Genomic DNA, 20,622 nt, shown 5'->3' with positions numbered 1-20,622 from the left:
GAGAAGGCTTGAGTTCTTGCCATAACTAAAAATCTGATGATGTATTACTGATAACTTCATCCCCAAATGAAAGCTAGCTCCCTGCTTCCCTAATCCCTGGGGAGAATCACACCGAGAAGAGAGGAATTTGGAGAGAACGTGAAGGAAAGAGACCTCAGTTTCTCTTTTGAATAAAAACGAAGGCACCAGTCTAGGTGAGTATAGAGGACACACCTTCCAGATGCTGCAGGAAGTGGCCTGCACGTCTCCTACAGCACTGATATAGCAACTGCAGACAGTTCATAGAGGACCAAAGAAAGAACAGACTGCTCACGGGGGGCGGGGTTTGGTGGGGCTTCGGAATGAGGGATGTAGATGTGAAATGGTCTCTCCCCCAATTAGGCTTTGTATCCCAGCGGTGCTGACACTTCAGACTTCATTGCACATCCCGGCTTTCTCTTTAGTAAAGGGGAACGGTTCCATTCCAGTTGACGGTGGCCTCTCTCCACCTGGTTCTGATTGCTGCCTCCACTGGAGAAAACCGTCTTCCTGGCCTGTGTTCATCTTCATGTCGGACTCTTTCCCAGTGATGGGAATGAGTATCTGAGGGGGGAAACAGCCAGCATTTAGACCCCCGCCTACGTATAGTATACCGTTTTGGAGGAAGCCGGGAGGGAAGGAGGGTAGGATGGGTAGGCAGGAGTTGGGCTCAGGAAGCTGTGTTCCTAGAACTGGGTAAGCAGAGGGGGATTCTAGTAGATGATGGTATTTAGACGCACCCCATACAAAACACGACCATGATAACCTGGTTTGTTGTAGAGTTTGGAAACGGAATATTGATGACATGTAATGGCATGGTCCAGCACCAGATGGGACACATAGAGCCGGGTGTAGGTCACCAGATGTTGTCAGGAAAAACAAGAAAAGAGAGAGCTTACCACTTCTCAATGCTTCTAAGAGTACCTTTGCATTTGGGGGTGAAGGGCAAAGTATTCTCATGAGTAGCCAAGAACTGAGTTCCAGGCCCAGGTTGGTCTCAAATGACATTTGAGAGGGTACTTAACATCTCTCAGCCTCATTTACTCAGTTAGAAATCATTTTTTGGCCACTTCAGTTTCCTCTGTGTAAAATAAATATCATAGTATCTACCTCAGATGACTGTTGGGAGAATTTAATGGGATAATGTATGTAAAGTTTTCAACACGGCACCTGGAACAGAACGTTTGCCATGCATGTGAGCTAATAAAAACAAAAACAAAAAACGATGCTTTCCTCAAAGAAGGGAGTAAAGTAGAAACAATAATATATTTTAAGGAATGTATTGTCAGTGTCCCACTAAATGAAATGGGCTCATGTATACCTATATAGCTATATAGATATTTCTCATAAGTGGAGAAAAAGAATTAGGAGTCACTCAGATAAAGCAGTCACTAAGATACTTTTCCAAATTTAGTCATAATAATGACAAGCTGCTTAACACCAGACCTGTGATACCGAATGCAAAGAGTCAGACATCAAATCAGCAAGGCTCCGCCTATGGTGCCGAGGTACCAGATACAGCCTCCCAGTCTCATCATGGTTTTTCCCTTGTCCAAAAGGCCAGTGTTTAAAGACATCTTAAGATTAGTCTTGTTTCCTCATGTGTTTAATTGAAGTGGATTGTGTGGTCGCCCTTGGAGCAGAACCTCTAAGGTTTGCTGGGACTGTACCTTCATTATCGTTGCTTTCCTAGTGGCTGGCTGTTAGTAGGCCTCCAAAATGCTTTTTGAACTAATCTGAACACAAATGCCCTCTCAGTTTCGTTACTATGTCCCAGGATGATTGATCATCTGATGTTTGTTCTTGGGATGGAATAGACCAGTTGGAACCCCCCTGCCCCATCCCTTTCTTTTTCTAGTTCTTTCCTTGGGCATTACATGCCTTGTGCTCACAGATAGAAGACCCCAGGGAAGACTTTTTTGGAAATCTGACTCTCAACCTTTTGTTTTTTCTCTTACCTAAAAGTTGTTGGTTCCTCTGTGCTACTTCCGGACCCCCTGCCCTTATTTAAAGCAGGTTTAGAATTTCCACGTTACAATGCTTAGGTTAGGCCCATGGGATTGATGCCTAGGTTTCATCTCAGAGATCACACTTCTACATCTTCCTGTAGAGCTAGCATGAGCTGTGAACCGGCAGTAGCCGCATCTCTCTGAGCGCGTTAAAGGTCAGGGCGCTTGGGATCTGGAATGCTCACCTACGGTAAGGTGCGCAGGCTTGTTCTGTGCGGGCTGGCCACTGTAGAAGTACAGATCAAAGAGGCGCTCCACTTCCCAGTCTGATAACAGCTGCCTGTCTGTGCTAAAAAGGACGCTGTAATTTCCGTTGATGTTGCACAGCCAAATAGGTAACTTGGGAGTCTTCAGCATGCTGCCCACCTGCAAGGGGAGAGGGGAATGCAGATGAACATAGAGATCTGGCCACATTGTGAAAGATGCTGATATGGCATCAGGATCAAAAAGCAGCTTGGAGGCTCGGCGTTGCGCTGGGAGCTGTGCAGGGTGCAGTGTGTGAAGGAAGATTTCAAACGAAAGCTTCATCATGAATGAATTTGCATTTATGAATGGTGTGGTGGTGACGCTGCAGTTTTTCTCTGCATGGATTGTATTTTAAAACATTTTGGGGATGGGCTCACGGAGGAGGTGGAACCATCTCAGTTCAGTTTGGAAGTGAGGTGGAGAATAAATAGATAAACTGAAATAGAAATGTAGGGGTGGAACAAGAGAACGTCAAGTGGTCTTTGTTGTTGACTAGTGTATTTACCCCCGTTCCCAAGGTAGGACAGTATTTCATTCAGCAGGTGGTCATTCAGGCAGCACTAACCATTTAGAATATAGGAAAAAGAGACTATTTAGAATATGGAAGTAGTGAATATTTTGAATACAAAAAAAAACTTCTGGGAAATAAGGGGAACACACACACCCTCACTCACACAGATATACCTATATCTGCGTGTTAACGTGTAGATCAATTGTGAAGAGGTACTTGGAGCTGAGTGTACCAGTTTAATATTACCTATAATTTTAAGTTCACTGATTTAATCAGCTTGTTATCTGGTTTTTCCAGGCAACTGTCAATTCAGCCTTGAATTTTCAAGTTAGTGCATTAGATTCACAAAAGCACCACTCTGGGAGGTGCCGTAACAAAGGGTCCTGCACACTGCAGTAGCCCCTGAGGGTATCTCGATATTATAGTGTATTTTTCTTAATGGTATCTCCCCTATTGTTTGAAGAGGCAGGGAAGCACATTTTTTTAAATGCCATTGAAACTCATTAATGTTAAAAAAAAATTTTTTTTTTCTACTTAAAGAGATAAACATGAGCTACATGGAAACCCCCATCATTTTCCCACGATGCCAGGGAGAGCTCTGGACCCTCAGCCCTGGCACGTCTTCCCATGACAAAAGGATTCAGTTCTGTTTCTTTTCTTCTCAGTCCTTCAAGTTGTCCTGTGTGCTCAGGAGCAAATTCTTTTGTGTGGGAAATCCAGCTTTCAGAAAATGGTCACGTGTTTTGTAAACCCAAGTACTAAAGGCTAATAACTTGACATTCTGAGTTCTCAATAGCTCTATTCAAATCTCTTCCTTTTTCTAGAGTTTAAATTCTTCAGTTGTGGGTGAGTGGGTGAATCAGAGGTGCTTTTGTCTTTAAGCTTTTCTCTTCAGCTACTGGAGAAAAATTATATTACTGTGTTCAAAAGAAATGACCTCAGTTTTAGTTGACAGTTGGAAAAAGGGGTGCAAATCCAGCACCCCAGTCTGGATACGCTCATAGTGGGTGCAGGTGGCACCACACCAGCACTGGCCCCTCTGGGCTGAGTATAACATGAGCCTCTCACACACCAAACGTGGGGCAAGTCGCCCATTGGCTACGTCGGAAATAAAACACAGAGGATGTGCCGTTGAAGCAGCCCCATGTGTTTAAGTTCCAGGAGCCGCCCCCAAGTTCCAAAGAACACTGTCGCCATTCATAGTTATAAAATAAGCTCTTTCTTTCCCAGGCCTTCTTGCGATGGTGCCTCCTGTGCTAAGGTTATGTGTAATCAAAATATGATCCATATGACTTGGGATTGTTAAGGTTGTAACACATGGATCAACCAATTAGGAAACTGAGGGCTGTTTGTAATCAAAAGCCACTCCATTTGAACTTCAGGTCGATGTTCTGGCTGATTTTAAACAAACGAAATTTCCTGTAAATTATGTGTGGGTGGATGTAATAGACTGTAGGCATATATGATATTGTTTCATGGAATCTTTGTAATGTAGGCAAAATTCAACAGGCACTCAGATTCATACTCTGCAAAGGGCTGACACCACACTGTTGTGATTTTATGCAACAATGCAATGGTTTTCTTTCCTGAACTCAAAGCTACTCAAGATTTTATTAAAGTAGGAGGAAAATGAAGTAGTAATAAATATGACAATCTCCAACACCCAAAGTGATCACCCAGAGACCCCACGCTAAACAGGCAGAGTCCCGCTTGCCTTGAGAGATTCTGGTCAAGAGGAAAATGTCTGTCACAGCACTTTGGGTTTTAACTCTGAGGGGTGAGCCTTCGGATTACAGCTGAGAACATACTTGGTTTAAAGGGAGTCCCACAAAACCAAAACTGAGCACCTCCCAATGGAACCCAGCCAAATATCATGCCCCTTTCATTCCTCTGAGCACCATGTAATCTGTTTGACTGGAATCTTCTGTTAAGAATTTGTATTGCAAGTTCAAGATGGCGGAGTAGAAGGACGTGTGCTCACTCCCCCTTGCGAGAGCACGGGAATCACAACTGAATGCTGAACAGTCATCGACAGGAAGACACTGGAACTCAACAAAAAGATACCCCACATCCAAAGACAAAGGAGAAGCCACAGTGAGATGGTAGGAGGGGCGCAATCACAATAAAATCAAATCCCATAACTGATGGATGGGTGACTCACAGACTGGAGAACACTTATACCACAGAAGTCCACCCACCTGAGTGAAGGTTCTGAGCCCCACGTCAGACTTCCCAACCTGGGGGTCTGGCAATGGGCAGAGGAATTCCTAGAGAATCAAACTTGGAAGGCTAGTGGGATTTGATTGCAGGACTTTGACAGGACTGGGGGAAACAGAGACTCCACTCTTGGAGGGCACACACAAAGTAGTGTGTGCATCGGGACCCAGGGGAAGGAGCAGTGACCCCACAGGAGACTGAACCAGACCTACCTGCTAGTGTTGGAGGGTCTCCTGTAGAGGCGGGGGGTGGCTGTGGCTCACCACGGGGCAAGGACACTGGCAGCAGCAGTTCTGGGAAGTACTCCTTGGCATGAGCCCTCCCAGAGTCTGCCATTAGCCCCACCAAAGAGCCAGGTAGGCTCCAGTGTTGGGTTGCCTCAGACCAAACAACCAACAGGGAGGGAACTGAGCCCCACCCATCAGGAAGCTTGTACAAGCCTCTTAGATAGCCTCATCACCAGAGAGAAGACAGCAGAAGAAAGAAGAACTACAATCCTGCAGCCTGTGGAACAAAAACCACATTCACAGAAAGATAGACAAGATGAAAAGGCAGAGGGCTATGTTCCAGATGAAGGAACAAGATAAAACCCCAGAAGGACAGCTAAATGAAGTGGAGATAGGCAACTTTCCAGGAAAAGAATTCAGAATAATGATAGTGAAGGTGATCCAGAACCTCGGAAAAAGAATGGAGGCAAAGATCGAGAAGATGCAAGAAATGTTTAACAAAGACCTAGAAGAATTAAAGAACAAACACCTGGAAGAATTAAAGAACAAACAAACAAACAGAGATAAACAATACAATAACTGAAATGAAAAATACACTAGAAGGAATCAATAGCAGAATAACTGAGGCAGAAGAACTGGTAAGTGACCTGGAAGACAGAATGGTGGACTCCACTGCTGCAGAACAGAATAAAGAAAAAAGAATGAAAAGAAATGAAGACAGCCTAAGAGACCTCTGGGACAACATTAAACACAACAACATTTGCATTATAGGGGTCCCAGAAGGAGAAGAGAGAGAGAAAGGACCCCAGAAAATATTTGAAGAGATTATAGTTGAAAACTTCCCTAACATGGGAAAGGAAATAGCCACCCAAGTCCAGGAAGTGCAGAGAGTCCCAGGCAGGATAAACCCAAGGAGAAACACACCAAGAAACATAGTAATCAAATTGACAAAAATTAAAGACAAAGAATAATTATTGAAAGCAATAAGGGAAAAACAAAAAATAACATACAAGGGAACTCCCATAAGGTTAACAACTGATTTCTAGGCAGAAACTCTACAAGCCAGAAGGGAGTGGCATGATATACTTAAAGTGATGAAAGGGAAGAACCTACAACCAAGATTACTCTACCTGGCAAGGGTCTCATTCAGATTCGATGGAGAAATCAAAAGATTTACAGACAAGCAAAAGCTAAGAGAATTCAGCACCACCAAATCAGCTCTACAACAAATGTTAAAGGAACTTCTGTAAGTGGGAAACGCAAGAGAAGAAAAGGACCTACAAAAACATACCCATAACAATTAAGAAAATGGTAATAGGAACATATATATCGATAATTACCTTAAACGTGAGTGGAATAAATGCTCCAACCAAAGGCACAGGCTCACTGAATGGATACAAAAACAAGACCCATATATATGCTGTCTACAAGAGACCCATTTCAGACCTAGGGACACATACAGACTGAAAGTGAGGGGATGGAAAAAGATATTCCATGCAAATGGAAATCAAAAGAAAGCTGGAGTAACAATACTCGTACCAGCTAAAATAGACATTAAAATAAAGAATGTTACAAGAGACAAGGGAGGACACTAAATAACGATTAAGGAATCAATCCAAGAAGAAGATACAATTATAAATATGTATGCACCCAACATAGGAGGCACCTCAATACGTAAGGCAACTGCTAACAGCTCTAAAAGAGGAAATCGACAGTAACACAATAATAGTGGGGGACTTTAACACCTCATTTACACCAATGGACAGATCATCCAAACAGAAAATTAATAAGGAAACACAAGTTTTAAATGACACAATAGACCAGATAGATTTAATTGATATTTATAGGACATTCCATCCAAAAACAGCAGATTACACTTTCTTCTCAAGTGTACACAGAACATTCTCCAGGATAGTTCACATCTTGGGACACAAATCAAGCCCCGGTAAATTTAAGAAAATTGAAATCGTATCAAGCATCCTTTCTGACCACAACACTATGAGATTAGAAATCAATTACAGGGAAAAAAATGTAAAAAGCACAAATGCATGGAAGCTAAATAATATGCTACTAAATAACCAAGAGACCACTGAAGAAAGCAAAGAGGAAATCAAAAAATACCTAGAGACAAATGACAAGGAAAACACTATGATCCAAAACCTATGGGATGCAGCAAAAGCAGTTCTAAGAGGGAAGTTTATAGCTATACAAGCCTACCTCAAGAAACAAGAAAAATCTCAAATAAACAATCTAACCTTACACCTAAAGTAACTAGAGAAAGAAGAACAAACAAAACCCAAAGTTAGTAGAAGGAAAGAAATCATAAATATCAGAGGAGAAATAAATGAAATAGAAACAAAGAAAACAGTAGCAAAGATCAATAAAACTAAAAGCTGGTTCTTTGAGAAGATAAAAAAAATTGATAAACCATTAGCCAGACTCATCAAGAAAAAGAGGGAGAGGACTCAAATCAATAAAATTAGAAATGGAAAAGGAGAAGTAACAACTGACACAGCAGAAATACAAAGCATCCTAAGAGACTACTACAAACAACTCTATGCCAATAAAATGAACAACCTGGAAGAAGTGGACAAATTCTTAGAAAGGTATAGCCTTCCAAGACTGAACCAGGAAGAAACAGAAAATATGAACAGACCAATCACAAGCACTGATATTGAAATTGATTAAAAATCTTCCAACAAACAAAAGTCCAGGACCAGATGGCTTCACAGGTGAATTCTATCAAACATTTAGAGAAGAGCTAACACCCATCCTTCTCAAACTCTTCCAAAAAATTGCAGAGGAAGGAACACTCCCAAACTCATTCTATGAGGCCACCATCACCCTGATGCCAAAACCAGACAAAGATACTACAAAAAAAAAGAATATTACAGACCAGTATCACTCATGAATACAGATGCAAAAATCTCAACAAAATACTAGCAAACAGAATTCAACAACACATTAAAAGGATCATACACCATGTTCAAGTGGGATTTATCCCAGGGATGCAAGGATTCTGCAATATACACAAATCAATCAATGTGATACACCACATTAACAAACTGAAGACTAAAAACCATACGATCATCTCAGTAGATGCAGAAAAAGCTTTTGACAAAATTCAACACCCATTTATGATAAAAACTCTCCAGAAAGTGGGCATAGAGGGAACCTACCTCAACATAATAAAGGCCATATACGACAAAGCCACAGCAAACATCATTCTCAATGGTGAAAAACTGAAAACATTTCCTCTAAGATCAGGAACAAGACAAGGATGTCCACTCTCGCCATTATTATTCAGTATAGTTTTGGAAGTCCTAGCCATTGCAATCAGAGAAGAAAAAGAAATAAAAGGAATACACATTGGAAAAGAAGAAGTAAAACTGTCACTGTTTTCAGATGACATGATACTATACATAGAGAATCCTAAAGATGCCACCAGAAAACTACTAGAGCTAATCAATGAATTTGGTAAAGTTGCAGGATACAAAGTTAATGCACAGAAATCTCTTGCATTCCTATACACTAATGATGAAAAACCTGAAAGAGAAATTAAGGAAACACTCCCATTTACCACTGCAACAAAAAGAATAAAATACCTAGGAATAAACCTACCTAAGGAGACAAAAGACCTGTATGCAGAAAACTATAAGACACTGATGAAAGAAATTAAAGATGATACCAACAGATGGAGAGATATACCATGTTCTTAGATTAGAAGAATCAATATTGTGAAAGTGACTATACTACCCAGAGCAATCTACAGAATCAGTGCAATCCCTATCAAATTACCAATGGCATTTTTTACAGAAGTAGAACAAAAAATCTTAAAATTTGTTTGGAGGCACCAAAGACCCCGAATCGGCAAAGCAGTCTTGAGGGAAAAAAAATCGAAGCTGGAGGAATCAGACTCCCTGACTTCACACTATTCTACAAGTCTACAGTAATGAAGACAGTATGGTACTGGCACAAAAACAGAAATATAGATCAATGGAACAGGATAGAAAGCCCAGAGACAAACCCGTGCACCTATGATCAACTAATCTATGACAAAGGAAGCAAGGATACACAATGGAGAAAAGACAGTCTCTTCAATAAGTGGTGCTGGGAAAACTGGACAGCTACGTCTAAAATAATGAAATTAGAACACTCCCTAACACCATACACAAAAATAAACTCAAAATAGATTAGAGACCTAAATATAAGACCGGACACTATAAAACTCTTAGAGGAAAACATAGGAAGGACACTCTCTGACATAAATCACAGCAAGATCTTTTTTGATCCACCTCCTAGAGTAATGGAAATAAAAACAAAAATAAACAAATGGGACCTAATGAAACTTAAAAGCCTTTACAAAGCAAAGGAAACTACAAACAAGACAAAAAGACAACCCTCAGAATGGGAGAAAATATTTGCAAACGAATCAACGGACAAAGGATTAATCTCCAAAATTTACAAGTAGCTCATGCAGCTCAATATTAAAAAAACAAACAACCCAATCAAAAAACTGGCAGAAGACCTAAATAGACATTTCTCCAACGAAGACATACAGATGCCCAAGAGGCACATGAAAAGCTGCTCAACATCACTAATCATTAGAGAAATACACATCAAAACTACAATGCGGTATCACCTCACACCAGTTAGAATGGGCATCATCAGAAAATCTACAAGCAACAAATGCTCGAGAGAGTTTGGAGAAAAGGTAACCCTCTTGCACTGTTGGTGGAAATGTAAATTGATACAGCCACTATGGAGAACAGTATGGAGGCTCCTTAAAAAACTAAAAATAGGGCTTTCCTGGTGGCGCAGTGGTTGAGAGTCCGCTTGCCAATTCAGGGGACACGGGTTCATGCCTCGGTCCGGGAAGATCCCACATGCAGCGGAGCGGCTGGACCCGTGAGCCATGGCCGCTAAGTCTGTGCGTCCGGAGCCTGTGCTCCACAACAGGAGAGGCCACAACAGTGAGAGGCTCACGTACGGAAAAAAAAAAACCAAAAACTAAAAATAGATTTACCATATGACCCAGCAATCCCACTACTGGGCATATACCCAGAGCAAACCATAATTCAAAAAGACACATGCACCCCAATGTTCATTGCAGCACTATTTACAATAGCCAGGTCATGGAAGCAGCCTAAATGCCCACCAAAAGACGAATGGTTAAAGAAGATGTGGTCCATATATACAATGGAATATTACTCAGCCATAGAAAGGAACGAAATTGGGTCATTTGTAGAGACGTGGATGGATCTAGAGACTGTCATACAGAGTGAAGTAAGTCAGAAAGAGAAAAACAAATATCGTATATTAATGCATATATGTGGAACCTAGAAAAATGGTACAGATGAACCGGTTTGCAGGGCAAAAATAGAGACACAGATGTAGAGAACAAACGTATGGACACCAAGCGGGGAAAGTGGCAGAGGGGTGGGGTGGTGGTGTGATGAATTGGGAGTTTGGGATTGACATGTATACACTGATGTGTATAAAATGGATGACTAATAAGAAACTGCTGTATAAAAAAATAAATAAAATTAAATTAAAAAAAAAAGAATTTGTATTGCTTTGGGGTAGACACAATTTATCAGCCAAGCTCCCCCAAAGGAGGATTCTAAATATGTTTTATTGGTGAGATTCCACCAATGCAGAATTTGTGCGTGTTGCCCTATGTTGCCATGGTAAGAAGGAAATTAAATTGTGATACAGTGGTGCTATAAATAAAATACCTTTCTCCTTAAATTCACTCATCGTGTAATAAGCCCAGTGTGTTCAGCCTTACATGCAGCAGTCAAGCCTTCCATAACATGTATCCTTTAATGTAAAGTTATGAAGATAGGAAGAAGGATGGGACAATTCTAAGCACCAGAGGGTGAGGATGGCGTCCACGTAATGCTTTCCTACGCTGCCGTCTAGAACAATGGCTCTTACAGTACACTTTTGCACAGCGAGCTTGATGTTGAAGTCCCAAGGCCCCCAGCTGGTGATCTGAACCAGAGAAAGGTGTTGGAAGTGTTGTGCTTTTTTCGCTGATTCCTGGTGACAATTTGTGTGCATGAGTGCTCGTGGTTGGACTCTCAACTCTGCCACCTGGAACCTGAGTTGATGTAAATTCTCTCAGTGAGTTTGCAGGGATGTTGTCATGTTTGCGGGGCACCACCTCAGTGACTCAGTGGTAGAGAACAGTGGGTGGAGCTTCATCTGGTACTTTGAGGGTTGGCTATCTTCCTATCAGTCTCTTTAAAGGGAAAGTGTAAAAAGGGAAGAGGGTAGGACTCGGATGGTGATGTGCTCTGCCAGGGCTGCCGGGGGAATAAATCCAGCAAGATATAAATGGCTTCAGTCCCTTCTAAAAACCAGAGTTGATTTTTCTTCTCTGTGGCAGGTGCGAAGGTAATGTAAACCTCCTAAGGCTTTCCAGATGGTGTTAGATTCCAACTGCTTTATGTTCTCACTTAGGTATTGGAACCTCACACTCAAACCTGTACCTTCAAATAGAAAAGTGACGGGAGGCTTCAACATAGTGCCTCGTCCTGAGGGGAGCTGGCTGTGTGCTGCAGGAACCATCCGTCTGCTGGGCTCTGGGGGCCTTGCCATGTCATCTAATGAGAGCTCCTTTTTCATTTTTTAATCTCACCCGCTGGGCTGTGACATTGGGACTGAAAGACGTGTGTTTTTGCAATCTCTGCAATTTTGTCACCAAGTAAGAAGAGATTCACTTCGGGAAGACAGATGCAGTGGTACAGGAGGGGTTTCACCTCGACAGCAGAATCTGTCAGGCAGCACGTTGGTTTTCTTTTGAACTCAGAAACCTTATATTAGGTTTCTATTACCAGTGCCTACATAGAATCTTCTGATTTAGAGCACCCACCCTAGGCAGGAGTCCCTAAGTACCCATAAAATGCTTAAACCTAGATGCTTTTGGCATATTCACGTGTCCTGTGCAGAGTCACCATGCCTCAGAGCAGAAAGGGAGGGGAGTGATTGTGAGATCCTCAATCCAGCGATGCTTAAAGCATTGTCCTAGACCCACATCTGGTTCTTTTCTGAGCAAATTGTTGTTCTGCAAGAAGTTCTATGATAAAATGTTGTGAAATACTAGACATCTGTATGCACTGCAGTCAGATGGGGCTTCTGGTTAGCATGTCTCTGAGTGCCACTGAGCTTGTCCTTCTAGCACGTAAGTGAGAGTTGTGGTCTGACAAACCACAGGTGAAGGGTAACAGGTGCTTGAAAGGGTGTGTGCTACCAGTACCTGCAGTTCATGATCAACTCAAACTCACCACTGCTTTAACCTAGAAGTCAGTGGATAAAGTTCTAGATGTTGAGCACGACCGTCATGCATTCTAAAACGGAGCCATGATCTTGCCACCATCTAACTGTTGTAGTTCAGCATCACTGGACCTGTGATTGATCTCATAGATTATGTAATACAGATCTACATCTCTATGTCCATACATTGATGTGATCGATTACGAAAGTACTTCTGATGATATAATGCCAGGGTGACATTTTGTATTTACCACTTTATCAGAAAACAAGCCAAGATGATCATGACAGGCAACGTGGCACAGGGGGCTGAAGGGGCCTTGGAATGTAGCTGGGTCTGGGGTCAGAACCCTGGCTCTGACACTTCCCTAGCTGGTGGCCTAGGGCAACTTCCTATACTTTTCTCAGTCTGGATTTTCTCATCTCTAAAATGAATGACCAAACAACAGCCAGTGTACTTGAACTAACACTGATTATACCTTTGAGTGGAAGTGAGGAGGAAATGAAAGAAGATATCATTACCAGTGGCTTAGAGAGAGCCTGGCACACAGTACGTGCTCTACACAAGTGGCTGTTGGCACTATAATGACTAAATGAGCTTTAAAAAATACCATCTTCAGGGATGATGAGAAAATATAAAATTCTTATATACATAAAATCATTCTATGTAAAGATTATTTTAATAATAATAGATGAGTTGTGGATTGCTCTTATCCGGGAATATAATGAGCTGCTATAGAAACTAAAAAAGCACCTTCAGATTAAATAAACCTTATATGTACACATGTGGCTGCCGAATAGTCAAATATCTCAGCAGTTCAAGTACGAATACTACCCACCAGCCTATATCTGCTCTTTAATACATTTGTTCTGAAACCAAACTTGAAGCGCACGTGAGAGACAACATAATAAACATCCTCCGGGTTTCAAGCCATTAGTGTACAATTTCAGGCAATTTTTACCGCGGGTAGGGTTCATAGGCGTCTCCCTGGGGAGAGAACACTGACTCTAAGAAGAAAGGACGAAAAGCCACATTAGTCACTTCTCGAAAAGATGGAAGCTTTGATTCCTACATGGGATTTCTACGTAGATTTAAAAGCTAACCTGGCCTGTCGCCATCCTTTGCCCTACTTCCAATCTGCGAGCGGGCCTTTGGACGGTGGTCCTGAGGTCGGGTACATTTTGCCCTCTTCCCAGCAGGAAAGCTCTTATTTATTTATTTTTTTTACCTTAGGCCTCGGTCTCTTGATTGACTTTAAGGTCCCAACAAACATCCACTTTATTATTGGAAGATATTTTAGGCTCTGCAGGTATTTTTCTTTAGAGCATGATTTAATAGCACTATTGGTCAGAGCTGACTTGTATCAAAAGAAATGCATGGAAAATGGTAGCACTGGACGGCTGTGAATTCTTGACTCTCTGAGGCGCTCTCTCTCTCTCTCTCAATCTCTCTTTCTTGGAGCAAGGGCAGGGGTGGTGGTGGTGGGGTGCGTAGCCTTCGATATAGTTTCTTGTGTTCGAGCAGCTTAGTAGCTATTTAGCAAACACCTGTTTAATTGTAATTTAAGATAAGGTTTGAAACTTGCCCCGAAAGCCTTGCAAACGGTAAAAAGGAATAGAAAGCTGTCAACCTTTCTGATACTGATTGAAAGAAGATACTCTTTCTTGTAATTTCAGTTGAAATAGCTAGTTTTCCAATTCTGCACGCCATGGATTTAATCAGCTAAGTCTAACAAGATTTTTTTTTTTTTCTGTTTTTTAGAGCAGTGATTCAGGCAGGGCAATTTTGTCCCCCAGGGGACATTTGGCAATGTCTGAAGACATTTTTCGTTGTCACACTGGGCGGGGGGCATAGTGGGTAAAAGCCAGGATGCTGCTAAACATCCCATAATGCACAGGACAGCCCCCATCACAGAGAATTATCTAGTCCAAAATATCAGTAGTGCTGAGGTTAAGCAGCCCTGTTCCAGAACAGAGGTTTCTAACCTTGGGTGCACATTAGAATCACCTGAAGACTTAAAAAAAAATTCAATGCCCAGGTGCTCTCCAGCCCAGATAAACAGAGTCATTGGGTAGGACAAGGCTATACAATTTGTCGGGTCCAGTACAAAATGAAAAAGTGGGGGCCTTTGTTGAAAAAGTGTTAAGGATGTTAAGGCAGTGACAACAGAGCATCAAACCAAGTGCAGCACCTTGTAAGTGTGGGGCTGAGTGGGAGCACACAGGTCCTACACACGTGTAGTTGACACTGTTCTGGAGGGTGACCTGGGCATTGATAGTTTTAAAAGCTCTACAAGTGGACCAAAGACTGACAGACATCTCACCAAAGAAGACAGACAGATGGCAAATAAGTATATGCAAAGATGTTCCACATCATATACTATAATAGTATCAGGGCGATGCCAAAAATACCCCAATAATTGAGATACCGCTACATACCTATTAGAATGGCCGAAATCTAGAACACTGACAATACCAAATGCTGACAAGAATGTAGGGCAACAGGACATCTCATCCATTGCTGGTAGGAATGTAAAATGGCATAGCCCCTTTGGAAGGCAACTTGGTAGTTTCTTACAAAACTAAACATACCATATGATCTAGCATTTGCCCTGCTTGGTATTTACCCAAAGGAGGTGAAAATTTACATCCACACAAAAAACCTGCACATGGATGTTTATAGCAGCTTTATTCGTAATTACCAAAACTTGGAAGCAGCCAAGATACCTTTTGTAAGTGAATGGATAAATAAACCACGGTTTATCAGTAGAATAATACCTGTTCAATGAAATGTTACTCACAACATTCCAATGGAATATTATTCAGTGCTATAAAGAAATGAGGTATCAAACTGAAAATACATGGAGGAAATTTAAATGCATTAAGTATTAAGTGAAAGAAGCCAATCTGCAAAGGCTACGTACTCTGTGATTCCAACTAGGTAACCTTCTGGAAAAGGCAAAACTATGGAGACAGTAAAAAGATCATTGGTGACTGGGGTTGGGGGGGACGGAGGGTTGCACAGCAGGGCACAGAGGATTTTTAGGGCAGTGAAACTCCTCTGTATAATGCTATAATTGTGGATACGTGTCATTGTACCTTTGTCCAAACCCACAGAATGTAAACACCAAGAGTGAACCCTAATGTAAACGATGGACTTTGGATGATAACGATATGTCAGTGTAGGTCCATCAGTTGTAACAAATGTACCACTCTGGTGATGGACACTGGTAATGTGGAGGCCGTGCATGTGTAGGGACGGGGGATACATGGAAACCTTTGTAAATACTTTCCACTTTGCCGTGAGCCTAAAGCTGCTTTAAAAAAATAAAGTCGCTTGAAAAAACGAAACTCTCCAGGTGATTTCAATGTGCAGCCAGTGTCAGGATCGCTGTTATTTAGTTTTTGTTGCCTATCCTTCCTATAACACTCAGTTTATGTACGTGGCATTGGCCCATGTATAACTCCTCTTTGTATTGGACACGGAATCTCACAATCAATAGATGCTGAATGAACATGGCTGAATAAAACACTTACTGTTATTCCTTATCATCTATTATGAAGCCTTATGTGTGGAGAGGTCATTCAGGCTTTCCAAACAGGCTTCAGCATTCATGGTTTTGTTTGCTGTTCACATCAGTCCTGTGGTTGCAGGGCAAGTGTTAGGACATTAGTCTGTGGATGAGGAAGCAGGCTCAGAGCAGGTAAGTGACTGGCCCAAGTCACACTCCTGTGAGTGGCAGGGCAAGGCCTCCAGCCAAGTCTCCTGGTTCCCAGGACAGGGCTGTTTTCCACGTGTTATGGGAACCTTCTCACTTTTACACCAGGTTTCTAAAGTATGGTGCACGTGCCCCTTGGTGGCATGTGGCATGGAAGTCAGGGCACAAGGGGTGAACTTTAAAACAAAACACGTTTCCTTATTTATTTAATATGTATTAGAAAAAAATAGCATATCAAGTTCATAGTTTGTATTACTGCTGCAGAAAACGTTAGATTCAAATTGTAAAAGTGAGTTGATTTAAAGGAAAATATTAAGCAAATAACAGCAGAGGTGGTGCAAAGATATAACAAAACTTTTGAATTACCTACTTAAATGACAGAACTATGAGAAACACTTTAAATCTTTGCAGTTTAAAATGAGGATACAGTGAAATAATATTGTGAAAGAGCTTTGTAATAGTAGGCAAAGCACTAAAATTGTTGTGGTTTTTGCACCCTCACTCCTTGAAATTTGCCCCCAGTGTATCTGACCAGACTGAGTCTTGGCCTGTTACTGGGCTCTGATTGGTACAGAATGCTTTACCATGGACCTCAAGTGACCATGCGTGGTTGAAAGAAAAGAAAAATATGGAAAGTGAAATCTGTAAGTCCCCTATTTCTGGCTTAGTTTTCCTTGTCATTATATATATGTGTGTGTGTATATATATATATATATATATATATATATATATATATATCAAATTCTAAGATGAATTCCCAAATTGTCTGGAACAAACGATTAGGAACTTTACAATAATAACAAATCCATTCTCTGACTAGGGCATATTCAAAGTACAGTCTTCACATTCATACAGTGAAAATCTTTGTATCCATTAAATGTGATGAAAGATATATATTCATTGGCATATAAGGACGTTAGTGTTAAATGCAGGGTTCAGAGGAGTAGGATAGAACATATTTATATGAGAAAGAGAAGGAAGCATTTCAGAGAGGATTGACCCTGGGTGATGGGATTGGGTTCATTTCTTTTGCTTTTAGCTTATCTGTCACTTCTCATTTTTTCTTTTTCTTTTTTTAAATTGAAGTATAGTTGATTTACAATGTTATGTTAGTTTCTGGTGTCATTTTTCTATGATGGACTAGATTTCAAACTCAAGGAATACTAGGTAAACTTTTAAGACACACTTGTACACAAAATATACTAATTCTGCGAAAGTCAGACGCTACGTTCCCAGTGCTATCAGACGTGATTTGTATGTGTTGTGAGATGCTGATTTCATGATTAACACGTTGTAGCTGGAGCCAACAGTAGGAGGAAAGACAGATGAAGCTATGGATATAAAAGGACATTATAAAGTGTAAAGCCCTGTACGTTGAAAGGGATTTTGAGCTGGAACCAGGAGAGTGAAGGACAGGCTCTGAGTAATGGGGCCTCATTTGGTGCTGGTGGACGGTGAGCCTGGGGGTTTGTCACCATCACATTGAATTCCATCCCAGCTAGCGTTAGGGCCGCTCCAAAGAAGTGTTGGCTTTTCATAGAATCTGCCTTGCCTTCCCTGGGTTTTGTAATGACATTTTGGTGAAAATATCACAGAAGCATCTTTGATTTGTGGTTTGGTGGGTATACCTGCTTCCTCACTCTCTCTCCTGGTTGTTTTTACAGAACCACATCTTACTTAATTCTCTGGCTGTGCTTTTCAACAGCACAGTCTACTTTCTGGTTGTCAGAGGTTGTACATCCCCTGAGCTAGAAAGCTTTTTGAGAGGTGTTTCGTAAGTGGGATTCCCTTTTTTTTTTCAGTTATTCTTTTCAAAGCTTTGAGCGATAGATAGAATATATGCATTCATGTTTGCATAATACATGGTTGGGAAGGTAACCATTCTCTGCTCACAGTATTGATTTCTGATGAGTGGGGAGGCCAGGAGACTTTATTTGTATATTTCAAGTATTGTTTAAAAATTATTTGCATATTACTTGTATTACCTATACTCTGTATACATAAAAATATATAAAGTAAAATAGGAAGCAAGTAGACTTGGATATTTCCATTTAGTCGCTGAAAAATCTCCACGTGTGTCTATATGTGCAAGTGGAAGTCATGCAGGAAAGTAGTAAAGGAAAAAGTAAGCTCCGATTTGAATTGCCTTGTCCAGATAGTGACGCTCTGGTGGTGTGGTTGAGAATTGGAACACACTCACCTGTGAAAGTCTATCATCCTCTGAGGTGTCCTTATGCCACTGCAAATAGCCGACGTCACTGCGGGTCAGGACCCCACATAACGTTTCCTGAGACTTTCCTTTCTGATAGCCGTTAAAGACGTGTGGACTGGCTCTTCCAGTTAAAATCATGTTCAGAACTGCCTAGATGACACATTTTACAAATATTTACATTTCAGGTAGCGATGACACAAGGACTTAATTTCTTTTTTCTTTTAATCATCATAAAATGTATCATTTTTAGTGAAAAGAATGAAATCCCACAATATATAATTCTGGGAAAACGTATGTCATGAATGTTTGGTAGTGTTAAAACAGGAGTTTATTGATTTATTTTTCTTGAGCCATGCCCCATAACTCCCCATGGGCCCTTCCTCCCTTCATATTTTTTTTAAACTTAGGTTTCCATAGTTGTGATTGAAGCTGCATGAAGCTAAGAAGTTTTCATAGTGCTTTTCTTTCTGTTATTAGGGACTCCTGGGCGGTCTTGTCAAGATATTTTCTAATGTTTCTAGAATCTCAGGGATGGCAGGCTCTCAGAGGTAAACTAGAAAGGACTGTAATGGAAAGTGGAAAGATAGAATCTGATAACAAACTCGGGGGAGCATCTTAGTTTTTCAAAGATAATTTGATCACTCTTCACTTAAGGAGAGAATATGCTTAGTTGAAAGGAAAAAAAAAAAAAAGCCTAGGGCTTCCCTGGTGGCGCGGTGGTTGAGAGTCCGCCTGCCCCGGTCCGGGAAGATCCCACATGCCGCGGAGCAGCTGGGCCCGTGAGCCATGGCCGCTGAGCCTGCGCGTCCAGAGCCTGTGCTCCGCAGCGGGAGAGGCCACAACAGTGAGAGGCCCGCGTACCGCAAAAAAAAAAAAAAAAAAAAAGCCTAATTGAGATGCTACAATAAAAAGGCAAAGTCTTCCAACCCACCTGCCTGCACAGGAAACCTCCAGCATTTGGTCGTAGCAGATGAGTGGTGGAGACGTCCAGGTCTTTCTGAAGCCTGCAGAGTGGGAGAAGCCATCAGCACTCACGGACGGTGATGCTCCAGGGACAGGCAGCCTCTCCTCCCTCCGCCCCCCCAACGCAGAGCAGCAGTGACTTGGGCTTGCCTGGTCACTGTCCTTCCCATGTGCCTGGCACGTTTCCATCTGTCACTGGGAAAGCTTCTAGGACTGGGGCTGCAGAGGTGACGGGGCAAGCTCTGGATGCCGTTGAGGGAAGCCAGTGATAAGTGGTCAGGGAGGAGGACGAAGCGACAGACCTCACACATTAGAATCCCTGGGTGTGGGCTCCGTGTGGGTGCTGGGCTGTGTAGCAAAACTGCGCTGAGTGCCAAGGGACACTTGACTTAGGGTGGTGACACGTGACCCCTCCAGAGAGTGCTGGCCCAAGGCAGAGTTGACCAGACTGCTCAAGTGGAAACCACCAGCTGGGGAGTTAAGCCCATGTCTTGGCTGAAGCCTCTACTGTTTCACCAGGGCCAAGGGGTCAGGGTTCCATCCAGGACAGTATAATATCGAGGTGGAAAGTAGCTTGTGTTGTCACCCGGAGGGAGATGCTGAGCTATATGAGCTGTATGTGTTCTTGAACGAACCTGTTCACAGGACTGGAAGGTCAAGCACTTCTGTGAATAAGACCTAAAGACGTGGGTCAAGCATCAGATGTAATTCAGGGCAGTGTTTCCTAAATGATGGCATGATGTTAGGTGGTATAGATATGAGCATTAAAAAAATTTACAGTGATGTGTTTAATACATTTTTTCTTTAGCACAGCAACTACATGATTTAGAGGATATTAATGTTTAAGAAGAGGATGATATCTAAATGTGTGTTGATTTTGAATTTTTTCTCTTATTTATTTTTTGGCCGTGCCACACAGCATGCAGGGTCTTAGTTCCCTGACCAGGGATTGAAACCGTGCCTCCCCTGCAGTGGAAGCACAGAGTCTTAAACACTGGACCACCAGGGAAGTCCCAAGTGTGTGTTGATTTAAGGACATTGTTAAGCAAATAATAATATAGATCATAAAAGTTTGATATGCAAAAGACAAGTTTTCAGGAACTGCTTCAAGGCTTGAAATCCTTCCTTTCTGGGGGCCCTCTGTTTCTCTCTCTCTGACTCTCAAAAGCTTACCCTTTTCTCAGGGTCCAGAAGAAAGTCTGTTTCTTCCCAGAAGCCTTCC

General features: G+C 41.8%; 1 protein-coding gene across 1 annotated transcript in view; it reads right to left on the bottom strand.

Annotated features, from left to right (window-relative positions):
- Positions 1 to 439: 439 nt before the first annotated feature.
- Positions 440 to 20,622, bottom strand: part of MINDY4B (MINDY family member 4B) — a gene marked incomplete at both ends in the record, with an annotated part of 40,789 nt that continues 20,606 nt past the window's right edge. Inside the window, 4 exons of the mRNA XM_082839280.1 lie at positions 440 to 582; positions 2,213 to 2,393; positions 18,426 to 18,587; positions 19,369 to 19,441. Coding sequence (XP_082695406.1) covers positions 440 to 582; positions 2,213 to 2,393; positions 18,426 to 18,587; positions 19,369 to 19,441 — 559 coding nt within the window. The remainder of the gene's footprint in view (positions 583 to 2,212; positions 2,394 to 18,425; positions 18,588 to 19,368; positions 19,442 to 20,622) is intronic.

Source organism: Leucopleurus acutus, assembly GCF_964270905.1.
Source record: "Leucopleurus acutus genome assembly, chromosome: 5".
Taxonomy (NCBI): domain Eukaryota; kingdom Metazoa; phylum Chordata; class Mammalia; order Artiodactyla; family Delphinidae; genus Leucopleurus; species Leucopleurus acutus.
The sequence above is the reverse complement of the archived record's forward strand: the minus strand, read 5'-3'. Positions and strand labels throughout refer to the sequence as shown.